Raw genomic sequence first — 24,596 nt, forward strand, 5'->3', positions numbered from 1 at the left:
GAAAGTTGTGGAATACTGCAACAACTGTAATGAGTCATGGAACTGTATAATCTAACTCATAACTTGAAACAAGATACAACAAAGGGAAAATATTTAGTGTTTTGGTTATTCTAATACTAAGAAGTATGTGTTATTATGAATGGAAGACAATATTTTCTGCACTTCCTGTTATCTAGCTCTAATCGAACTTAAGTGTCAAGATATCCTATGTTAAGTGTCCTGTTGGAATTTATACAACTACACTACTACAGATAGAATTCCCACCCCCAAGAAGAGGGGTAATTCCGCGCTCATTCCTTGCCTTAGCTCTATCTAAATCTTCTAGATTGCTGCATTGTTCAAGTATCTGTAAAACCTGCTTCATTGATGGCCTTGAAGAAGGTAATGTGCTAGTGCACATCAACCCAATCTTGAACACATTGTTCATCTCTTCTAAGTAGCAAGACTCCTGTACTTCCTTGTCGAAAACATCCTCAATTAAATTCCCTTCACTGTAATGTTTCCACGCCCACTCTGCAAGGTTTGAGTGCTCATCCCCAATGTGGGGCTCTTTTCCTGTCACTAGCTCAAGTAAAACTACTCCAAAGCTGTAGACGTCGATCTTCTCATCCACCATGGTTGTACAGCAATATTCTGCAAATAAGTTTCAGACAATAAACACTTTGCTGTCAGTTTAATAAGTAGTTTGGATGTATTGTCAGAAATTATCTTAGAAATATAAGCTAGATGTTTTATTACCTGGAGCCATATATCCGAAAGATCCAGCAACAACAGAGACTGTGTGAGATTCTCCTGGGTTAGCCAAAATCTTTGCTAACCCGAAATCAGCAATCTTGGCATTAAATTTGGAATCTAGCAAAATATTACTGGACTTCACATCTCTATGAACAATAGGAGGTGAGCAATCATGGTGCAGATAACTTAATCCTTGAGCAGCATCAATAGCAATTTTCAATCTAGTAGGCCAGTCCAAAACTGCATGATGGACCGACTCACTAATCGATGAATTGGCTCGTCTTTTACTCCCATGGATCCACTTATCCAAGCTTTGTTTCTCCATATACTCATACACAAGCAATTTCGAGCTTTCAGTTGAAATACAGCAAAGTAACTTCACTATGTTGAGATGCCTTATTGTACCTAGAATTTGGACCTCAGCAGTGAACTCTTTTTCATAACTGTTGCTCTTATTCCTGCTGTTCGATATTCTCTTAACTGCGACAACTTCCCCTGATTGATTAACCGGTATTCTGTAAACTTTGCAGGATCCTCCAAACCCAATAACGTTGTTGTCGATTAAGTTATGAAGGATCTTCTGCTCTGTGAAGTGTATCCTTTGGAAAGAGGTCAGTTTCCAAGTATCGCGTTTTTGCTTATTTTTTCTTTGCCTGATTTCACTTATTATGACCACTATGAAGTATAATATAGCTAGGAAGGCAACTATAGTAAGGACTATAATTAAAGCTAGATATTTTGAGGACAACGTTTTTGGGGTTTTTCGATGAATTGAGCATTTTGGGAGGTCTAAAATTCTATCATCAGAGCATAGTTTGGTGTTCAAGAAACTAGCCTTGAATACACTGTTATCGAGCCCATATGGTATCTTCCCAGTAAGCTCATTTGAGGAAAGGTTAAGTGAATTGAGCACTAAGCTGCCCAATTCGGGTGGAATTTGGCCAGAAAATTGATTATCCGACAAATCAAGATAATTAAGAACAGGCAAAGAGCCAAGAACCGAGGGAATTGAGCCAGAAAGCTTGTTATAAGAGAGATTCAAGCTGTTCAAGCTTTGCCATGAGATAAGTTCTGAGGGAAGCTCACCTGTGAGTAGATTTCCACCGAGCAAGAGAATGCTAAGGCGCGTAAGGCTAGTTAATTCCAATGGAACAGTACCTGTGATCATATTGTTGCTTGCTGCAAACACTTGTAAATTTCTCCAAGTGCTTACAGTTGATGGAATTTTCCCTGAAAATCTGTTGTTGCTGATTTCCACGCGACTCAAGTTCCTAGCCAAATGCTCAGGAAGTTGGCCTGAAAATTGGTTGTTGCTAAGTCGTATGGTCTGAACATGCTGCAAAGACCATAAGCCTTTAGGAATATCACCTGAAAAGCTGTTGTTATTGAGTAAAACTACAAGCAAAGAGTCGCATTGGCCTAGAGATGCTGGGATTGTCGCATTCAGATAATTGTTGAATGCCACAACACCTAACAACATCCTGTTGTAGCAAAGATTCTCTGGGAGTTTGCCTGTGAATGCATTATCTGCCACCTCAAAGCGCTGTAGTTTCGAGTGTCGGCCCAGTTCTGAGGGAAGTGGACCTGAAAACTGGTTGCTAAACAACTTCAGTATCTTCAAAGAAGGAAGCAAGCCTATACTTGGTGGTACTCTTCCATAGAATTGATTCTGAAATAAATTCAAGATCTCTAATTTTTGCAGATTTCCAAATACTTCAGGGATAGTTCCTGTCAGATTGTTGTTCGAGAGATCGATTTCCTTCAAATTCAAGGAGCTGATCGAGGCTGGAATCCCCCCTGATAGCCTATTTTTATACAAGTACATATATGTCAAGTTCTTGAGCAAGAACAACCCACTTGGAATTTCGCCAACTAAGTTGTTTTCCACCAAGTCTAAACGCTCAAGGCTCTTTAGACTAGCAAAATCATTAGGAATTTCACCAATCAAATTGCAATTTTCCATCCAAAGAAACCTTAAGCTCTCAAGCCTTCCAAATTCATTGGGAATTTTCATAGGAGTAAATGAGTTGTTAGTTAACGCCAATTCTTCTAGGTTCTCCAAGTTTCCTAGCTGCGAAGGAAATGTGCCATTGAACAAATTGGAATCCAAATACAAGGTGATCAACCTTTCGAGTCGAGCCAGTGAAGCAGGTATACTACCAGTGAAGTTGTTCTCACTAAGATGAAGGTGTTGAAGATTAGGAGAAAGCTTATTTATATCATTTGGCAGTTGCCCAACAAAGTAGTTTGAAGCTAGGACTAATGTTTGGAGCTTGGTGCATTTATATAAAAAAGTGGGGAAATTACCTTGGATGTTATTGTTTCCAAGATCAAGGAGGGTGAGATTTTTAAGATCACAAATGGACGAAGGGATCTCTCCGTTGATGTTTTGGCTATTCAGTGAGATTCCGGTTATGCTTTCGCTACCAGTGCAAATTATTCCGGGCCAATGGCATGGGGAGCTGGTTGAAGTCCACTGTTGCATTGAGGGTTGATTACCCCATTGCTGCTTGATTTTCAGCAGGATTGCCTGTTCTGAGACCGGATTTTCGGAACTAGCCAGCAAGGGAAAGCAAGCCATGCTGAGATATAGCAAAGCCAGCAAGACTTTTGTAGGAAGTAAGAAGAAATATGACATTTTCATAAGGTTGTATACTAGCATAAAAGCATGCAGTTTATTTTCTGCAGTTTTATCAACCAGAACCCCTATAAATTATAAACAGCTACCCATTCAGATTTTGTTCATAGTCAAAATTTCTAGTCTTTGTTAAACTTGAATGACGAGTCAAAGATGGATTTGAGTGAGCTTCTCCACACGTTCCTAAAGAAATTGGAGTCAATACCAGAAAAAAGAGGGAATAGACTGATTTTGTTGTTGGTTTAAAAGAAATACAGATGATTATTAAGTATGCTTACTCACTGGGTTTATTCATTACCAGTATTACAGTACCATTATCATCATTTAGTAATTAGTATTGCGTACAACCTAGTCATCTTTCTACTGTTTTTTTTTTTCCAAAGAGTACAAAGTCAGGGTGTAAAAAGTAACCATTTACCGTAACCGTTAACTGACGTTTTATTAGTTAATTTACCTAACCGTTAGTAATCGATCCATTAAATATAACGATTAACGGTTACAATTACAATTTTATGTAAATGATTAACCGATTTTTTTTTTTTTTTTTTTTTTGAGGAAAATATAAATAACTATGTAAGTTAGGGCCTGTTCCGATTGACTGAACTCAGCTGAACTGAACTGAACTGAACTCAGCTAAACTGAACTGAACTGAGCTGACTGAACTGAACTTATTAATTAGTGATTTTTAACTACGGATTAGTGATCTGTGATTATTTATTGGTTATTTATTACTATACATATGTGTATATACAAATGTACATATTAAAATATTTACGAAAATTATACTATATAATTATAAAATTTATGGAAAATATATTAAAAACTTGAAACCTCTAAACATTTTAAACACATATACTATTTAATTTAAAAATAAAATAGTATTATGACAAAAGAACACAAAACACTTACATGTATCTAACCCATTTAAACAAATTTTTTAAAAAAAATATTAAAAAAAAAAAAGCTAAAATTTGCTACGGCCCAACACCCTAACCCACTCTCTTTATTATTATTATTATTATTATTATTATTATTATTATTATTATTATTTATTACTTATTTATTATTATTATTATTATTATTTATTACTTATTTATTATTATTATTATTATTATTATTATTATTATTATTATTATAGTAATAAGAGCTTAAAAGAATGAAATTTGGCTTTATATCATTAGCAATATCATTAGACATAAATTAAGAGCTGAACTAAACTAAACTGAATTGAATTTCAACGGAAGAGAATAGGCCCTTAATAACCCTTTAAAAATCTTTATCGGTTTATAATCAACTAAATGGAACTTATTTCTTTTTTTTTTTTTTTTTAAAAAGAACTTATTATGGTTAGTTAAAAGGTTAACAGTACAGTTAACCTAGTGTGAAGTCTGTGAACATCCCTAGCAGGCTAGTACTACAGAGAAATTTCGAAGTCGTTTATTCAAGACTCAACCAGATGAATCATCCACATATTCCCTCAAGCACACTAAAAATGCCCTGCAAATATAATATTCTTAATTTCCTATTCATCAAATGCTTGCAAATAACCACCAAAGAGACAGTTTGCCAACATGTAATACACCTCCCACCGCAAAATCAAAGTAAGGAGTAGCAAAAACCAGACATGTACTGATGTACTAGTACCATGCACCACAGATCAGAAACAGGTTACTCTTGAGCATTTTCTTGTAATTATTTTCTTGTAATTTCATAGACTGAAGAAAAAACGTATCTAAATGATAAGAGTCAACCAAAGAATATTCCTTGATATATTTCATATCTAAATATATGTAAGCCATGTCTACTACAAAATGGGACTAAGGAATACAGGAAGTACTACCAATATGCAAGCATACAAAAAAACACAGATTAACAAAGCAAAATCAACGATCCAAAACTTGCCCCTTAAAAAACCAACTCATGTGGCTTCATGCCTGCCTTAAGTGAAAATCTTGCAGCTAAGTAAGCTTTCAAGTCAGACACTCCCTCAACTGACTTCACAATCAATGCATCAACAGTTTTTTGATCATCCTTCTTCTCTTGCGGAAGAACATTTTCCTCCTGCATTTTAGGACAGAAAACAAAGATGAGTCGGAAAATACATATTCAGCTTAGAAACAATAGCCAATTTTCAACAACAAACAAGAGCAAGAGGATGCATGAGGCAGAATGTCAAACCTTCTTATCTGCTTCAAAAAACTCCCCCTCTCCCTTCTTCTTCTTCTTCTCAGTCTTCTTGGCAAAGTATTTGTCATCAAACTTCTCCAAATTAACTCCAGAAATGTCAACCTTTGTCGAGGTGGCAATCACATAAGCTTGGTTCACACGCCTTAGGGGGACACCGTTAATTTTGAAAGGTCCTGTAACACTACAAAAAATTAGTAAATCACACAAAAATACAAGCATTTTAGTAGAGCTCTTACATCCATATATATTTCAAGATTTGGACTAATATACAATTGACATATTAAAACATATTTCTTGTTCTCTTTGACTTATTTCCAAAGTCACACAAGAACATTTGATTTTTGTTCTTTTTATTACTTATTAATAATAGAAGGGAAGAGGTTAGAAGTAAACAGGATGAATAATTTGACACTGCCCAACCGCAACCCATGCAAATCTCTAATTCCCTCCCCACTTTATTATCCTTTTTGAATGATCTAATACTTTTAAGCTTATTCATACAACATTCCAATAGTATTATACGAAGTAGCTCATTATAGAAAAGAGGGGTATCATCAAATTCAATTGATTTGATTTAATTTAGGGAAACTATCGATGATACAAGGAAAGAAGTTAGAAGAGAGAATGTTGAGAGGGGAAAGAAATGGTGACGGTGGTGGGAAATTGGCAGGCTCAAGGTGGAATAGCGGTGAAATAATAATACATCAGGTCTGATTTGAATGATGACTGACTAATTGTAAGCATGCACTAGCAATACACCATAATTTCTTAACCCCAAATGAAGCTGCATTACAGGACATACAAGAATCCACTTGTACTTGCATAAATTTCCATTTTTATCAAATATAAAATGACTCTATTGGCTTTGATCAGATTAAACTTTCAAATTACGATTTTAATAGAATTTCAAAAGCTAGAGGGGTTAACAATCTAAGTGCTAAGCAATTTATGCAACCATAATTCGATCACTACCTATCAAGCAAGCAAACAAGGAAGATCATTCATCTACTATAACTCCTCGAAAACAATTATAATCAAACAATTAGCAACATAAAGCCATCACAACCTCCCAATTAATTTCATTTTTTTTCTTTCCTATCAAAGCATTATGTAGTTATATTAGTCAATCTTTTCAACATTAACGTTTCAATCACAGCATTATATATATATATATAATTAAAACAGAATTAAACAGAGAAACTAACCAGTAACAAATAGCAATCCAGAAGAAAGCTGCTTTAAGAAAACGACTCTCTTCCCCTTAAACCTCCCAGCAAGAATGATCAAAACCGTACCAGGTGTAATACTCGCTCTGAAAAAAACAAAACAAAACAAAACCCAATTCAAACATTCAACATCACAACCAAATCCTTTGAAAAAAAAAAAAAAAAAAACAATCGAGAAATAACAAACCTGAGTTTAGCAGGCTTAGGGTTGCGTTTGTTAATCAATGGCTTTTTGACATCATCAGCAGGGTAGAACTTCGAGGTCTTCTCAACTGACTTAGCTTCAGCAGGTTTAGGATCATGGCGAGGAAAAACGCCGCCGTTTTTAGCTTTGATAGCCCAAAGACCACGTTTGTGGTACATTTTTGATCGGGAGAATTTCCCGACACCCTTCACCAATTCTGGGTTTCGGGTTACTCGTGGTTTCCTCTGCTTCGCCGCCATTGCAGATGTCTGAGCTTCACTCTCTCTCTTTCTCTCTCCTCTGAACTTGATATGCTGCTATGGAAGTATAAAACTTGCCCTAGGGTTTTCAGATACTTTGTTTTATTATGGGCTGGGTTGGGCTTATATGGGAGAGCCCATGTTGCTCTCAGTGGTCTAGTTGTTGAAGACGGGTCTCGAGACCAGTTACATATTCGTGGTCCCTCACTCAGAAGTGAACATTTTGTTAACTGAACATATTTTACAATAATTTTGCATTTCTCAATAATTAAATGTTTATTTTCATACAGTATGATGTTCATTTTTATAAAATAAATGTTCATTTTCGTGTAGCATAATGTTTATTCGTATAAATAAACATTGACTTTGTTAGGAGAAGGATTATCCAAGAAAGCTTCGGTGGACACCAAGAATTGGGTCTTTAGGGTGCCGGATCCACATATCCCCACCATGTCGACGACAATACCACCGAGCTCCGACCATCAGTGGCGGAGTTATGGAGGTGACTGCTCATGATATGGCGGGGAGTATGTGGCTCGTAGTGCTACCGTCATTTTTGGATGAATTAAAATGTTTGGGGAGAGAAAAAGGTAGTGGATTTGGAGGAAGATGATAACAAAAAATAGGTCAACACCACCACCACGTGACTAGGTCAACGCCGGAGAAAAGTGTGGTCAACATCCATTTTCCGGCAGTTGGTGGTAAGTTGCAATAATTTTTTTAAAAAAAAAATTTGATGGTTTTTAGCAACATTTTTTTAAAAGGTGGTTTTTTTTTTTTTTTTTAAAAAAAAAAAAAAAAAAAAAAAAGATTTAAAAGGTGATTATATGCAAAGTTTCCTTATTTTTGTATTATCTACTACATATATTGTTTGTCTATATTATTGGAAAAATATTTTGACCCTATATATATGACCCTACCCAATAAGGGCTTGTCTATTAAAAGCCTTTTAAACTTGATCCAAACCCTATTATCATTGGACTATTCTATACTCTTATCCAATAACCAACTCTTGGGGTTTATAATAAAATTAACGTAAGGTTGCACTAAACAAGATTTATTGTCTCAAAAATGTCAAAACTAAAAGTAAATTTCCAATAATGAGAATAATGAAGGATATCTCGGTTGTTTATTGAATTTTAAGATAAATTTTTATTCTATATGTATCAAATTTTAAAATATATCATTGACATAAAATTAGTTAGGAATTGATGTGCTTTTGTGACGATTAGTGGACATGTAATGCCTAATAATAATGTTAATGGAAATGTTTGATTTAATACATTAAAAAAAATTAAAAATAGGAAAAATAAATTAAATTAAATAAATGTTCAAATCCCGTTGGGTTGACCCGAACCCATAACTTCGGGCAAGGGTTGAACAGTTCTTGACTCGTAACCTGAAGTAACCCAATACGAGATTACTCATGACCCGACCCTAATTGATAGGTCTACATAAGTTGTTAGAGCTTTCTTTCTACTACCTCTATTTCATATTATTTGCAACAATTAGACATTTTTCCTCTCTATTTTATGTCAAATCGTTGCAAAAATGTGAAACGGAATAGTTCTAGAAGATCTTTGGATATATTCTTACCCCGGAATGTAGCTCTCTGGTCTCTAAATCAAAAAAAAAAAAAAATAAAAAAAAAAAAACCAAAATGTTGTTTCGGCACGTATAATTGTCCATTAACATCTTACTTACCAATGATATGGGGATTTCATTCCAACAACAGGTTAGTCAATTGCTTAAACATACACTTTAATTTTGTATTATTATTATTATTATTATTATTATTATTATTATTATTATTATTATTATTATTATTATTATTATTATTATTATTATTATTATTATAAAAAACAAAACGTACAGAGTCAATCAATTTACAAGAAATTGGTAGGGAGCCGAGATACAATCTGGGCCCCCACCCCTCTAGCTATAGCGAACCCGATCCTGCCGAAGATGTGAGCAGCTGCACGAGCACCAATATCCTGAGTCTTAGCGAACGCCTGAACCCGCTTCAGCAACGCAATAGCATCCTTCTCTAATTCCCCCAACGAAGAAAAGGAGAAAGGAAGAAAACCATAGCCAATAGCCCTGCAACGCGCCCCATACTTGTCCCGCTTCCGCTGAGCCGCCGCCGACACAACACGACCAGGAACGAAGTCAGACAACCCCGATTGTGTCAAAGGTGAAGACCCCGTCAAATCAACACATACATCAAGGCCTCTATCCCAGGAATAAAGCAGCACATCTGCAGGTCGTAGAGCCCCGTCGTTTCCTCCAATCAACCCAATGTTAACCTCCTTTCGAGCAGAGATTCCAGACCGAATACAAATATCAACAAGGGTGTCACGAACAACATTGTGCCGATGTTTAATACCCACCATCCCAGCACAAGACACTGCATGATCCCCATAAATATCCCCGTCAAAAACCCTAGAGCAAGCAGAACACGGTGTTGAAACGGAGAACAAAGGAACACCTAACCGGTAGCAAAGAACACTACGGTAAGTCTTACCATTCATAGTCTGACCCAAACCCGATATCGGGACCGTCCGCAACCAGGCCGAAGAGTGATCCCCCTGTTGGGACTTCCATAAGGCTACCTGACGCGGAGTTAAGGAGAAAGTGGAATCCGCAGATGTAGTGACCTTCGTGAAATATATATCTGCCAACTTTTTCATGAGTTTGGGGGCAGCGATCTCACTAGGGTTACTCAAAAGGTCGGTCTCCGCAGCGCTGTTAAAAAGACTAAGAGCACCATCGAAGGCCGGTCCCGGACCAACAATACCAGAATGGCGAAGAAGCGTAGCCTGAAGACCAGAAGACTGCAGACGCGATGCAAGGAAAGCATAAAGCCGAACATCACCCGCTGAATAGACACCCAAACCACCATAAGAAAAAGGTAAGGTGGCAAGTCGCCATTATTATTATTATTATTATTATTATTATTATTATTATTATTATTATTATTATTATTATTATTATTATTATTATTATTATTATTATTATTATTATTATTATTATTATTATTATTATTATTATTATTATTATTATTATTATTATTATTATTATTATTATTATTATTATTATTATTATTATTATTATTATTATTATTATTATTATTATTATTATTATTATTATTATTATTATTATTATTATTATTATTATTATTATTATTATTATTATTATTATTATTATTATTATTATTATTATTATTATTATTATTATTATTATTATTATTATTATTATTATTATTATTATTATTATTATTATTATTATTATTATTATTATTATTATTATTATTATTATTATTATTATTATTATTATTATTATTATTATTATTATTATTATTATTATTATTATTATTATTATTATTATTATTATTATTATTATTATTATTATTATTATTATTATTATTATTATTATTATTATTATTATTATTATTATTATTATTATTATTATTATTATTATTATTATTATTATTATTATTATTATTATTATTATTATTATTATTATTATTATTATTATTATTATTATTATTATTATTATTATTATTATTATTATTATTATTATTATTATTATTATTATTATTATTATTATTATTATTATTATTATTATTATTATTATTATTATTATTATTATTATTATTATTATTATTATTATTATTATTATTATTATTATTATTATTATTATTATTATTATTATTATTATTATTATTATTATTATTATTATTATTATTATTATTATTATTATTATTATTATTATTATTATTATTATTATTATTATTATTATTATTATTATTATTATTATTATTATTATTATTATTATTATTATTATTATTATTATTATTATTATTATTATTATTATTATTATTATTATTATTATTATTATTATTATTATTATTATTATTATTATTATTATTATTATTATTATTATTATTATTATTATTATTATTATTATTATTATTATTATTATTATTATTATTATTATTATTATTATTATTATTATTATTATTATTATTATTATTATTATTATTATTATTATTATTATTATTATTATTATTATTATTATTATTATTATTATTATTATTATTATTATTATTATTATTATTATTATTATTATTATTATTATTATTATTATTATTATTCATTGAATTGCATTCATTTCATCTTTTAAATCCTTTTAAACTGCATAATTTTGAAATTGTAACCTAATTTAGCGTCATGCTTCCGTTTAATTGGCTATTAAATTCGCAACAGGAGTATCAATCTCATTATTAGAACTTATAATTATACTTAGGCTGGTACATTGTCTAATTTTAGGTGATTTTTGATGTTAAATTTGATTACTTTAAATGGGATATTTCAATTTTTCCTGCTGTTGATGAATTAGTATTAACATTTTATGTGATTTCTGATATTATATTTGATTACATTTAATGGGATATTTCAATTTTTCCTGCTGTTTATGAATTTGTATTAACATTTTATGTGATTTCTGATATTAAATTTGATTACTTTTAATGGGACATTTCAATTTTTCTTGATTTTGATGAATTAGTATTAACATATGAATTATTTTCTGTTAATGGTTAAGACAACTATATATTCTCAGCTGCTAATATATTTGATTTGTGGAATGCAATGTTTGTTTACAAAACCGGAAACTGCCTTAATTTATACATATTGGCACTCATCTGAAAGATCAAGAAAAAAAAAAACACTTTTGTATCATGTGTTGCTTAGATTTTTCAAGAAATGTTGCTTATTAAAATTGATTGACATTTCACTAATTTTGGCAATTTTTTTTAGATAGATTATTTTTCGCAACTAAAGAAAATGAAATTTACTTGGTGTAATGGGAAATTGAACCTGGAAGCACCGAAAATGATTTTACATCTCAAAAGTTATATAATTCCCTTCTGATGCTGGGAAGTGTTACATATAGAGATAATATATGTACATAGGAGTGACTGCTGAATAACGACCAATTATATTTCCCCCCTTTACATCACTCAGAGAGGGTTTTCCTTATAGTAGGTGAAGTTGGTTGTAGATCCTAGAGCTAAGACATACATCCTCTGTTTCATTTTACTTGCAACTCACCTCAAATCTCCTTTAATTGTGTGCCCTTGAGCTGAGTTGCAAGTAATTCTTTCTACACCAGGGGAGGGTTTCGAGTTTCAACATACTCATGCCTCATTAGTCGTTTGTGTCTGATCATGGTCTTCATCGTGGCTCCATTTAATAAGGAGCTGAACAACTTGCTTCATAGTTGGTCTTGAATTAGGCGTTTGGCTTGTGCACATGACACCTAGCTTAAACACATTCACCATCTGTTCTATGAATCTTGGTTCCTTGATTTCCTCATCTAAAGCATCAGTTATGGGATGTTCCTCACAACAATGCTTCCATGACCAGTCTGCCAGGTTCAAATGATCGTTTCCCTTGCAGGGATGTTTTCCTGTGGTTAGCTCAAGAAGCACAACTCCAAAGCTGTAGACATCAATCTTTTCGTCTAGCCTTTTTGTACGCCAATATTCTATGTATCCATGTGAAAAAATGAGAGGAAATTAGAGATACAAGAGTTTATATGGTGGTTTTGTTTTCCTCCCTTAGAGGTGCTGATGATTATGGAAGAGGTGACCCTATTGAGGTTTTCAAAGTGTTTTGTGGCAAGCTATGATTTTAAATTATAAACATGAAATCACATGCAGTTTTATCACTGTGAATCTGTGATCTTTACTAAATCTATGACACTCCATAATCTTCCTACTTTTTGTAGCTACAAAAATCATTAAATGAGGTACTTGGTGGAAAGTGGTTTCATATTTTGAATTTTTGGATAGGATTTTTTTTTTTTTAGATAGTATAGTAAGATTGTTTCCGGCTATTATTTACTAATAGTATTAGTGGAGCATGTGGTGTTTAAGAAATATGTCGTATAAAAGATAATATTTATTTGCCGTAGAAGTAATAAAGCAAAATTTAAGAAAATATCAACTGAATAAATAAATCCCATTTATAAAAAGTAGATTGGATAAAAAATAAAGTGTTCACAGGAAACCAACCTGGGGCTATGTAACCAAAAGAGCCTGCAATAGCAGATGCAGTGTGAGGTCCTTTGGCCTTGATTGTCACCTTAGCTAGTCCAAAATCTGCTATCTTGGCGTTGAACTCAGAGTCTAACAAAATATTGCTTGATTTCACATCTCTGTGAATGATGACAGGACAGCAGGCATGATGCAAATAACATAGCCCATTTGCAGCTCCAACTGCAATCTTCAAACGCGTTGGCCAATCCAAAACAATATACAGTTCCAGATTGCTTCTTGATGCCTCTGAGTTCATTGATGATGGTTCATTTGCTCTTCGTCTCTTGTGAAGCCACTTATCAAGACTCTGGTTCTCCATATATTCATATACAAGAAGCTTTTCTTGCGCACTTGAGACACAACACAACAACTTCACTATATTAGCATGCCTTAATGTGCCCAAAAACTCAACTTCTGTTAGAAATTGCTTTTCAAGAGCGTCTTCTAGTTTTCTACCATTCCAAATTCTCTTGACAGCCACTTTGTTGCCTAAATCATTTACAGGGGCCATGTATACCTTTCCTGACCCCCCAGTACCTATCAAGTTATTGTTTGTCAGGCTAGACACAATCACCGCTTCTGTGAATTCTATTCGGTGAAATGGTTTAAGTTCCCATGCTTGTTGCTCACTACCATGCGTTTCATGTCTCCCCATGTTTATCTTGAAGAAAGTGAAACACAGAAATATTAGGAAAACGATTGCTCCAGGAACTAGAATCTCAACAAGATATCGGTGATGAGAGGTAAAACATGGAGGAAGACGTGAAATTTGTTTATCTGAACACAAATTAGCATTGTTCAAGAAACTGAGATTAAATGCCTTATTGTCAAACTCACGAGGGATTTTCCCTTTGAGGTTATTGGATGAGAGATTAAGTGTGATAAGGTTTTGCAGTGATATTTGCTGTGTTAATTTATGTGGAATTTGGCCTGATAGCTTATTTTGGGACAAGTCCAAAATTTGAAGGTGAGGCAAAGAACCTAAGGCTGCTGGTAGAGGACCAGAAAGGTAATTTTTTGAAAGATTTAGAGCATCTAGTGACTTCCATGAAATTATTCTCGACGGCAGCTCACCAGATAATTGATTACCATCAAGTTGAAGGCTATAAAGAGATGATAGAGCAGTCAACTCCATTGGAATTTTACCACTTAACTGGTTGTTGCTTGCCCACAATATAACGAGTTTTCCACATTTGGCAATACTGGATGGAATAGGACCTGAAATTTTGTTATTGCTTATATCAAGCCAAATAAGATTTACTGACAAGTGAGATGGAATTGGACCTGACAATTTGTTATTGCTTATGTCTAGTGAAAAAAGATTTGCTGACATGTGAGTTGGAATAGGACCAGAAATTTTGTTGTTGCTTATATTTAGTGAAACAAGATTTTCTGAAAATTGAGATGGAAGGTTGCCAGAAAACATGTTGTCACTTAGGAGCAAAGTTGAAAGATTTGATGCCGAATTTTCAGGAAGTTGGCGAGAAAGTTGGTTGTTGCTGAGTAATATGGTCTTCATATCCTGCAAAGACCACAGCCCATCAGGAACTTCTCCTGAAAAGCTGTTGTTGTAGAGTTCAACGACAAGCAAAGAGTTGCATTGGCCTAGAGAAGTTGGGATTGTGCCATTCAGATAATTGTTGAATGCCACAACACCCAACAACTTCCCGTTGTAGCAAAGATTCTCCGGCAGTTGGCCAGTGAATGCATTGTCTGACACCTCGAAGCTTTCGAGTTTTGAGTGTAGGCCCAATTCTGAGGGAAGTGAACCTCTAAACTGGTTCATAAACAAACCAAGCCTTTTCAAAGAAGGAAGCTGACCTATACTTGGTGGAATTATTCCATGGAATTGGTTTTGAAACAAATTCAAAATCTCTAATTTTCTCAGCTTTCCAATATCGTCTGGGATTATACCTGTCAAATTGTTTTGTGAGACGTCCAATTCCACCAAGTTCAAGGCTTCAATTGAGGTAGGCATTCCCCCAAATAGCCTATTCTTGTACAGATATAATTTTTTCAAGCTCTTGAGCAAGAATAACCCACTTGGAATTTCGCCCTCCAACTTATTTCCAACCAAGTCTAAATGCACAAGGCTAGTTAGATTGGTAAATTCTTTTGGGATTTCACCAATCAAATTGCATTCAGTCATCCAAAGGAACTTCAGATTCATAAGCTTCCCGAATTCTTTGGGCAAGTTGTTCCGGGCAAAAGGGTTGTAAGCTAACACCAATTCGTCAAGATTTATCAAATGTCCCAACTCGGATGGGAACGTGCCGTTAAATAAGTTGGAATCTAGATACAAGTTGATCAACCCTTTAAGTTGAGCTAATGAAGGTGGGATATCACCAGTAAAGTTGTTACTACTAATGATAAGGTATTGAAGAGTAGGCGGAAGTTTATTTATGTCATCTGGTAATTTCCCAACAAAGTAGTTTTGGGAAAGGTCTAATTTTTGGAGCATGGTACAATTGTATAGAAATGTAGGAAAGTTACCTATGATATTATTGTTTCCAAGATCAAGTAGGGTGAGATTCTTGAGATCACAAATGGATGATGGGATTTCGCCTTCAACGTTTTGGCTATTGAGTGAAATTCCGGTGACTGTTACACCACCAGTGCAGTTGATTCCAGGCCATTGACAAAAGGGGGTGGTGGAATTCCATGAACTCATTGGTGGTTGATTGCTCCATTGGTGTTTGATTTGCAATAGGATTTCTTGTTCTGAGAGGGAAGGTTGTGAAATAATCAAAAAGGGTAGAAAGTTAAGGAGAGCTAACAAAAGGAAGAATTTGGGGCAAGGAAGGTGTATTTTTGACATTTTTTATGTGGTTTTGAGTAGCTTATGTCTTTTCCCTTAATTACAATATAATCTGTGCTTTTGGGAGTTAAAGGCTGTGAACCTATAACTAAAAGTGGGAATTTTGGAACAAAGAGATGGGAAATTTGAAGGTTTCAATTCTTAAGACTATAGTGTTTATATTAAAGTGATGACAGAGTTTCTTTGTTTTCACAGAAAGTACGTAGTTTGATAAGTTGACTGATTAGTCATCCCTTTAAGAATATACAAGTGTGATTTTCGTGTGTATGTTCGCACTAGTACTGGTACATAGATGTTCATTAATACTGATTACAAGTAGATCCACTCAGTTTAATCTCGTGAAAAACGCTTTAAGAATTGAGTATGTAATTAGCTTTCCAGTATTTCCCCATTTCAAACAGAAAGTACGGAATTTGGAAATCAGTCCCACTAGTTGACTGATAAGTCTTCACTCTAATAATAGAGGAGTTTTGTGTTGTTATTATCTGCTTTTCTCTGGTCTATGGATCTTTTATTAACTAAATATATGTTCACATCAGTTAATAATAAAAATTTGTTGTGCTCAATTGTTTTTTTTGATTGTTTTCTTACGCTGCATTTACTTCTCTGGAGGAAGTTTAATCCTGTTTGCAGATTTCAAATGCGTTAGATGTTTTCTAATTTGCATGCTGTAAGTATCTTCTGCAAAAATATCGAGGATCAAGTTTGTTAGTCTCAGATCATCTCAATGGCTAATGGGCAGAATTAATGCTGCAGATTTCCCCTTTGCTGCATAAAATCCAGTAAGGATGATCGTAGATTTGTCCTTCTACAAGGATTGTGTTCCTATTTCTGAACTTATTAATATTATTGGGATGGATTATTGCTGTTCACGGACGGTGAACTAAAACCAAAACTGAAACTACACCAAAAGGACATGTAAAGTTAGGACTGAAATGGAAGTTGATGGGAAAAAATGGTCAGTAAGCTCAATGATTTTCTGATTAATATTTTTTTTTTTGTGCGTGTGTGTGTAACTAAGTTCATTGAATTGCTAATTATTAAGTGAAAGCCAAAAAATGTGGACCAAGAATGTTTATTTGATGAATTTGTTTCTTCTTGTGTGAATTCTTGCAGTTTACTTTTTCTTGACTACAGCAGCAAGTATGCCCTACCAAGTTTGATCATTCTCCAGCTTCTTTTTCCTCTCGTTTATGGTAAATACTTACAGGCTTAATCTTTTTGTTTTCTAACTATGCTCTGGTTGAACTATTGTGCGATTATTTTACTCACTCCATTGGCAAATAATAGTCACCTTAGCCAAATCCCGTATAATTAAGGACCTAGAACGCATATCAAAAAGGCATTGTACTACTGATAAAGTCATAATAGTAGTACATCTGCTGCCCTTTACTCTTTGTTTAATTCTTTTTCCATGAAAATATAATCCCTAGTAGGCTAGTACTGCTGTTATTTTGTAGATCATCCAATTTTCAAGTGAGAGCATTCCCACCAATGAGCAAAAATTGGTTTCCTCATTCTCTCTCTACCCACTCTCTCTCTCTTTCAACCCATGAGCATTTTTGTGATTATATTTTTATCCCACCAATGATCAAAAAAAAAATTCTTCCCCATTCTCTCTCTCTAGTACATCTTCTCTCTTACTTTTACTAATACCCTTTTATATTTCTCTCTACTATATTATTTTTAATTCTTTTTTTTTACTTGTATTGTGGACCCCACATGATTACTATTCATCTTAAAAAATGCTCATCCTATGAGCAATTTTCATTTTGCTCATGAGCATTTTTCAATATGCTCATTGATGGGGAACATCTTCTACCATTTTTGCTCATGAGCAAAAAAATGCTCATTGATGGGGATGCTCTGAAGCGCACATAAAATAAATACAACTGTTGCTATTTTGTAGTAATTCACAGTAGTTGATTCTTACTTTTTAGAAAGAATTACTGCTATACTAGGTAAATATAATTATATTTTATTACCTTTATATTATCTATTCTTCAATTTACCTTTCACTAACCCCACTACTTCCATATTTTATTACTTTCCCCAATTTTTCCTAAAACTCCGCGCATGGAGAAATGGAGAAAGTATTTAAAAACGGAGGGAGTACTATTTTGGGATTAGGCATATCAATTTGGGTTTTCCTCATGAAGAAAGCTAGAAATATTCCTTGATATTTTATTCATAGTTCTGTTGCAGAAACTACATTACATTTTTGTAATTATTTTGCTTGCTAGTTACTGAAGAGGATTTAGCTATATACAGCTCAATTATCATCATAGTTTGATGATTATTACATTTAATCATATAATATCTTAGTGAGTGTATTTTGTAAAAGTCAATCACTGCCCTATGAACATGTGAAATGCAGTAAGCCATTATTATTTTCAGACGAAAGGAGAATATATCTACACTACTTGATACCCATCTATCATCAAACTACTTCCTATCATACAAAGATCACACTTTTTTTTTTTTTATATTCTGATTTATGTGTTTAAAGTTACAAACTTAGACCATGTCATAGTCATCTTCTTCTAATGTCCTCCTGCTATTCTTACAGCTAGAGATGTAGTTTCTGCCTCCAAGAAGAGGGGAAATATCGCGGTCATTCTTTGTCCTTCCTCCACCAGAACCTTCTAGAATGCTATGTCGTTGAAGCAAATGCAAAATCTCCTTTATTGATGGCCTAAAAGAAGGTAATACACTGGTGCACATCAACCCTATCTTGAACACATTTGTCATCTCTTCCAAATGACTAGATTCCAGCACTTCCTTATCTAAGACATCTATGATTGGATCTCCCTCATTAAAATGCCTCAATTCCCACTCTGTGAGCTTTGTGTGCTCATCTCCAATGTGAGTTTCTTTCCCTGTCACTAACTTGAGTAGAACTACTTCGAAGCTGTATATATCGATCTTCTCATTCACCTTGGTTATATAGCAATATTCTGCAATTTTTGCATTGAATGTGGAATCTAGCAAAATATTACTAGATTTTACATCCCTATGTACTATAGAAGGTGAACAATCATTGTGCATATAATTCTATCCTTGAGCAGCATCAATCGCAATTTTCAATCTAGCAGGCCAGTCTAAAACTACTTGTTGAACCGAATCACTCATTGTTTAAACATGTTGGCTTTTACTCTTATGGATCCATTTATCCAGGCTTTGTTTCTCCATGTACTCGTACACGATCAATTTCGAGTTTTCACTCGGAATACAGCAAAGTAACTTTTCTATGTTGAGATGCCTTATAGTACCCAGAACCTGGACCTCAGCAATGAACTCTTTTTCTAAATTGTTGCGAGGTAAGGAGAGTGAACAAAGGGAGAAATTTGGGGCAAAGAAAGTAAATTTTTGACATTTTTAATGTGATTTTTGAGTAGCTTGTGTCTTTTCCCCTTTATAATTTGTGCTTTTGGAAGTTGAAGGCAGAGAAGTTAACTAAAAGTGGGAAATTTTGGAAATTTGATGGTTTCAATTTATTCAGCCTTAGAAACAATAATAGAAAACTTGAACTGATTTCAACTAGCGTTTATGCTAGAGTCCAGATACGGAGTTAGTTCATTAATAGTGATTGCAGAGTTTGCTCCATTTCACAGAAATTTTCACAGAAATTACATAGTTTGGATATCAGCTTTTCTCCAGTTGACTGATAAAGTCATCCCTCTAATTGAAGAGCCTGAGTTCTTATCTCCTCGTTTGTCTTTTGATCCTCATTGGATTCATGATTGATCTAAGATTATTCAATGATAGTTACTTTATTCAATAATTACTGAAGCCTCTGGATTAATTTTATCCTCTTAACAATTTACTGCTGTGCAATTGTTAGTTTGGTTGTGAACTTAACAACGACAAGTGCACACAAGTTCTTTTTTGGAGGAGCTTATGAAGTTATGAGATTTAATCATGTTTACACTTCAACATGTGCTAATGTTGTTTCACATTATGGTTTGTAGCAGCTTGTATGATGTGATTCCTTCAGCAAAATACCAAGATAATCTCAGTAGTGTCTAGTAGAGTTGATGCAGCAGTCTGCCCCTTAGCTACTTAAAAGTCAGAGTAAGGATGATTCAAGATTTTCCATTCTATAAGGATTATGCTCCTCATGCTTCATTCCTATGCTAAGATCTTTAACCAAGTGCCCCTGTGAAAATGATAGTGAACTACAACCCAACCCGAAACTATGCCGAAAAGGAAATGTAAGGTGAGTATTGAGGAGGAAGCTGATAGGAAATTTGGTTTATCTACATTCAGTTCCTTTGTCTTGACTACAGCAGCAAGGATGCCCTACCAAGTTTGATCATTCTCCAGCTTCTTTTCCCTCTTTTATGATAAATACTTGCAGTTTGATCTTTACGTTTTGTTGATTGCTACTTGATAGCCAAACAATGTCTTACAATAGGTGGCGATTGTTAAATTGAGTTGACGTGAGACACAAGATGAGACGGAATAGAGACAAATGATCTATCCCAGCGGTTGACTGACGGGCAAGTCTTCCCTCTATTCTTAATCGTTATCCTTTTAATTTGGTTCCGCGTTGTTGTTGTTTTCTTTGTTCTTTGCAATCATTGATTTGTGAGAAAAAAATTGTATGATTTGAGATAGAGAATTTCACCTATGTGGTCGTAATTTGCAAGTTAATGTGAAAGTCACCCCTGTATAGCTGTAAAAAGATCTATATTAGTCTGCAACAATATTAGGCTAATACTTAACAGTACCACTCATAAGTCAATATATAAAACCGTAGGAAAGACTGTCACACACAAATGCAATACAAATACAACAAGAGATGTGATTAACAGTCTTTGCATCTTGGAAAGTATTGCACATGTTCAAAACTCCCCTACAGCAAAATTGGCTTCGCCTGGCTCCTCTCAAGACTCAAGAGGAGCTTATGAGATTTTTTGCGGCATTAGTTCCTGAATTTACGCAAGAACTTAGTTTGTAAACTTTGGTTAATGTAGTTATCTTTAACATAATTATGAAATGTTGGCCTGCTGCACCTTCTGACTTCGATGTGTAATAAGCAAGTGGAAGATAAATGTGATGGAAAATATGGAGTTAAAATGGAACGGCATGTTTAAATTTGCAAATATGATGAAGTGGGTAGTCCTTGACCTTGTTAGAGAGTTGTTCCTTGTTATGGACTCTTCATTGAAGGAATGAATTTTTCGGAGGTTGTTCCTTGGCTTAGATATAAGTTGTAGTTATTTTGACTCTATTAACTGTTAGAATTTGTGATAAAACTATAAGGGATTGAATTCAGAAATTTATCACTACCCTACTAATATAGGAAATGCGGTAAGCTAATCACTACTTCCTATGATCAAACAACGATCACGCTGATTTTATTCTGATTTAGGGTACAAACTAAATTATACTATGTCATAGTCATTTTCATCTAATGTCCTCCTGCTATTCTTACAGCTAGAGATGTAGTTTCTGCCTCCAAGAAGAGGGGATATGTCGCGGTCATTCTTTGTTCTTCCTCCACCAGGACCTTCTAGAATGCTATATCGTTGAAGCAATTGCAAAACCTGCTTCATTGATGGCCTTAAAGAAGGTAATGCACTGGTGCAAATCAAGCCTATCTTGAACACATTTGTCATCTCTTCCAAGTGACAAGGTTCTAGCACTTCCTTATCAAGGACGTCTATGATTGGATGTCCCTCATGAAAATGCCTCAATGCCCACTCTGCGAGGTTTGTGTGCTCATCTCCAATGTGAGGTTCTTTCCCTGTCACTAACTCTAGTAGAACTACTCCGAAGCTGTATATATCAATCTTCTCATTCACTTTGCTTGTATAGCAATATTCTGCAGTTCACAATCAGCAATGAACTCTTTTTCCAAATTGTTGCTCTTTTTCTTGTTATTCCATATCCTCTTAACCGCAACAGCTTCCCCTGATTGGTTAATGGGGATCCAGTAAACTTTACCGGATCCTCCTGAACCAATCGTATTTTTCTCACTTAAGTTAGCAAGGATTTTATCTTCTGTGAACGGTAGCTTATGAAAAGAGGTCAGTTTCCAAGTATCTGGCCTTTTCTTACTTTGCCAATTTTCTCTGATTAGGAACACAATGAAGTACAAAGTTGCTATGAAGGCGATAAATGCAAGGACTGTGACCAAAGCAACATATTTGCAGGACAAATTTAAGTTTCTTTGATGACTTGAGCATTTTGGGAGGTCTAAGAATCCGGTATTGGAGCATAGATGGGTGTGCAGGAAGCTACTTTTGAATGCACTGTTGTCAATCCCAAGTGGGATTTTACCAGTAAACTTGTTGTAAGAAAGATTGAGTGAATTAAGCCTTAATTGGCCAACTTCAGGAGGAAGTTGGCCGGAAAATTGGTTATTAGACAAATTAAGATAAGAAAGGACAGGTAAAGAGCCAAGAACAGAAGGAATCGAACCAGAAAGCTTGTTATGAGAGAGGTCTAAACTGTTTAATCTTTGCCATGAGATTATTTCAGAGGGTAGCTCACCTGAGAGTTGATTGTGATCAAGTAAAAGAGTGTTAAGTAGTGGCAGCTTAGTAAACTCTAACGGAACAGGACCGGCGATCGAGTTGTTGCTAGCTTTAAGCACCTGCAATTTGCTCCAAGTGCTTACACTTGACGGAATTTTACCAGATATTTTGTTGTTGCTGATTTCCACACGACTCAAGTTCCAAGCCAATTTGTCAGGAAGTTGGCCTGAAAATTGGTTGTTGCTAAGTAACATGATCTTCATACCCTGCAAAGACCACATCCCATCAGGAACTTCTCCTGTAAAGCTGTTGTTGTAGAGTTGAACAACATACAAAGAGTTGCATTGGCCTAGAGAAGTTGGGATTGTGCCATTCAGATAGTTGTTGAATGCCACAACACCCAACAACTTCCCGTTGTAGCAAAGATTCTCCGGCAGTTGGCCAGTGAATGCATTGTCTGACACCTCTATGCCTTCAAGTTCCGAGTGCAGGCCCATTTCTGTGGGAAGTGAACCAGAAAACCGGTTCATAAACAAACTCAGGGACTTCAAGGAAGTAAGCTGAGCTATACTTGGTGGAATTGTTCCATGAAATTGGTTCTGAGACAATTTCAAAATTTCTAATTTCTGCAACTTTCCAAAATCTTCAGGGATTATTCCTGTCAATTTGTTTCCTGAGACGTCCAATTCCACCAAGTTCAAGGCCTTAGCTGGGTTTGGCAATTCCCCTGACAACATATTGCTGTACAGATATAAAATTTTCAAGTTCTTGAGCAAGAACAACTCACTAAGAATTTCACCCTCCAAGTTATTTTCAGCCAAGTCTAAATGCTCAAGGCTAGATAGCTTGGCAAAACTTTTCGGAATTTCACCAATCAAGTTGCATTTAGTCATCCAAAGGAACTTCAAATTCTTAAGCATCCCAAATTCTTTTGGCAATTTGTTTGGGGCTAAAGAGTTGTAAGCTAACACCAATTCCTCGAGATTTTCCAAGTGTCCCAGCTCGGAAGGGAACGTGCCATTAAACGAATTGGAATCCAAGTACAAGGTGATCAACCCTTTAAGTTGAGCTAATGAAGGTGGGATATCACCAGTGAAGTTGTTAGCACTGAGGTTAAGGTGTTGGAGGCTAAGAGGAAGCTCATTTATGCTATCTGGTAATTTCCCAACAAAGTAGTTTGAAGCTAGGACTAAAGTTTGAAGCTTGGGGCAATTGTTTAGAAATGTGGGGAAGTTACCTTGGATATAATTGTTTCCAAGATCAAGGACAGTGAGATTTTTGAGATCACAAATGGAAGGAGGGATTTCGCCTTCGATGTTTTTGCTATTAAGGGAGATTCCGGTTACTGTTACGCCACCGGAGCAATTGATTCCGGGCCATTGACAAAAATGGGTGGTGGGATTCCATGAATTCATTGGTGGTTGATTACTCCATTGTTGTTTTATTTTCAATAAGATTTCTTGTTCTGATTGTGAAATTACGAAAAAGGGTAGAGTGAGATAAGGAGGATAAAGGACAATATAGGGAGGAGATTGGTAGTTGAAAAGGGTAATTTTGTCATTTATAGGTGGAGTAGGATAGTATTGCTATGTTTTGGTTGCTCTGTTTCCGAACCAGAGGATTTTAGGCGTGGGAAAATATGGTTAGGGAGAAAAAAAAAGGAGGGAAAATTGGTTAAAATTATCAACGGCTTCTAGTGTTCGGTTTGGCATATTTAGTTGGGGTTGGGCTACTGGAGGAGTTTAATATAATGTGATTGGGAATAGGAATATCGCATTATTTTCTAAGTCAAGTCAATGCCAACGACATGGTTAATAGGACTCGTCAAAAATCAATCAATTACACCACTAATCATTTTGGAAAATTCTTTACAATAGCTGTAATACCAGTGCATTTGGTTCAAAGAGTGGTATGAAACCAGGGCGGTATGGGTTTCAAAATTGATACTTGATTCCATTTG

The 24,596-nt window shown here is 34.5% G+C and overlaps 3 protein-coding genes, 1 long non-coding RNA gene and 1 pseudogene across 4 annotated transcripts; 1 reads left to right on the forward strand and 4 right to left on the reverse strand.

Annotated features, from left to right (window-relative positions):
* Positions 1 to 41: 41 nt before the first annotated feature.
* Positions 42 to 4,999, reverse strand: LOC145555399 (uncharacterized). Its single transcript, XM_081617142.1, has 4 exons — positions 4,993 to 4,999; positions 4,463 to 4,520; positions 739 to 3,290; positions 42 to 633 (listed from the first exon to the last, which is right to left on the reverse strand). Exons 1-4 carry the CDS (start codon positions 4,997 to 4,999, stop codon positions 230 to 232), a joined length of 3,021 nt encoding a protein of 1,006 aa, XP_081473268.1. The 3' UTR covers positions 42 to 229.
* A 120-nt stretch (positions 5,000 to 5,119) lies between these two features.
* On the reverse strand, positions 5,120 to 7,304 carry LOC145642105 (large ribosomal subunit protein eL6-like). The gene is made up of 4 exons (XM_081693195.1): positions 6,974 to 7,304; positions 6,766 to 6,872; positions 5,552 to 5,733; positions 5,120 to 5,434 (listed from the first exon to the last, which is right to left on the reverse strand). Exons 1-4 carry the CDS (start codon positions 7,228 to 7,230, stop codon positions 5,279 to 5,281), a joined length of 702 nt encoding a protein of 233 aa, XP_081549321.1. The 5' UTR covers positions 7,231 to 7,304; the 3' UTR covers positions 5,120 to 5,278.
* Positions 7,305 to 12,161: 4,857 nt separating this feature from the next.
* Positions 12,162 to 16,116, reverse strand: LOC145556390 (uncharacterized). Its single transcript, XM_081618038.1, has 2 exons — positions 13,310 to 16,116; positions 12,162 to 12,780 (listed from the first exon to the last, which is right to left on the reverse strand). Exons 1-2 carry the CDS (start codon positions 16,002 to 16,004, stop codon positions 12,431 to 12,433), a joined length of 3,045 nt encoding a protein of 1,014 aa, XP_081474164.1. The 5' UTR covers positions 16,005 to 16,116; the 3' UTR covers positions 12,162 to 12,430.
* A 2,552-nt stretch (positions 16,117 to 18,668) lies between these two features.
* LOC145642106 (uncharacterized) lies at positions 18,669 to 24,334 on the reverse strand (annotated as a pseudogene).
* LOC145642107 (uncharacterized) lies at positions 18,722 to 20,676 on the forward strand. Its single transcript, XR_014115642.1, has 2 exons — positions 18,722 to 18,856; positions 20,126 to 20,676. It is a non-coding gene; the product is annotated as an uncharacterized LOC145642107 (long non-coding RNA).
* Positions 24,335 to 24,596: the final 262 nt, after the last annotated feature.

This window comes from Chenopodium album, chromosome 8 (genome assembly GCF_948465745.1).
Source record: "Chenopodium album chromosome 8, dcCheAlbu1.1, whole genome shotgun sequence".
Taxonomy (NCBI): Eukaryota; Viridiplantae; Streptophyta; class Magnoliopsida; order Caryophyllales; family Amaranthaceae; genus Chenopodium; species Chenopodium album.

Coding starts and splice junctions, on each gene's coding strand:
- LOC145556390 (XM_081618038.1), bottom strand. CDS start 16,004: ATGAGTTCATGGAATTCCACCACCCCCTTTTGTCAATGGCCTGGAATC. Junction 12,781..13,309: donor TTTTGGTTACATAGCCCCAG/GTTGGTTTCCTG, acceptor ATGGATACATAG/AATATTGGCGTACAAAAAGG.
- LOC145642105 (XM_081693195.1), bottom strand. CDS start 7,230: ATGGCGGCGAAGCAGAGGAAACCACGAGTAACCCGAAACCCAGAATTG. Junction 5,734..6,765: donor TGGATTGCTATTTGTTACTG/GTTAGTTTCTCT, acceptor GTAGTGTTACAG/GACCTTTCAAAATTAACGGT. Junction 5,435..5,551: donor TTTTTGAAGCAGATAAGAAG/GTTTGACATTCT, acceptor CCTAAAATGCAG/GAGGAAAATGTTCTTCCGCA.
- LOC145555399 (XM_081617142.1), bottom strand. Junction 3,291..4,462: donor ATAATAATAATAATAAATAA/GTAATAAATAAT, acceptor CTTGCTGGCTAG/TTCCGAAAATCCGGTCTCAG. Junction 634..738: donor TTTCGGATATATGGCTCCAG/GTAATAAAACAT, acceptor ACTTATTTGCAG/AATATTGCTGTACAACCATG.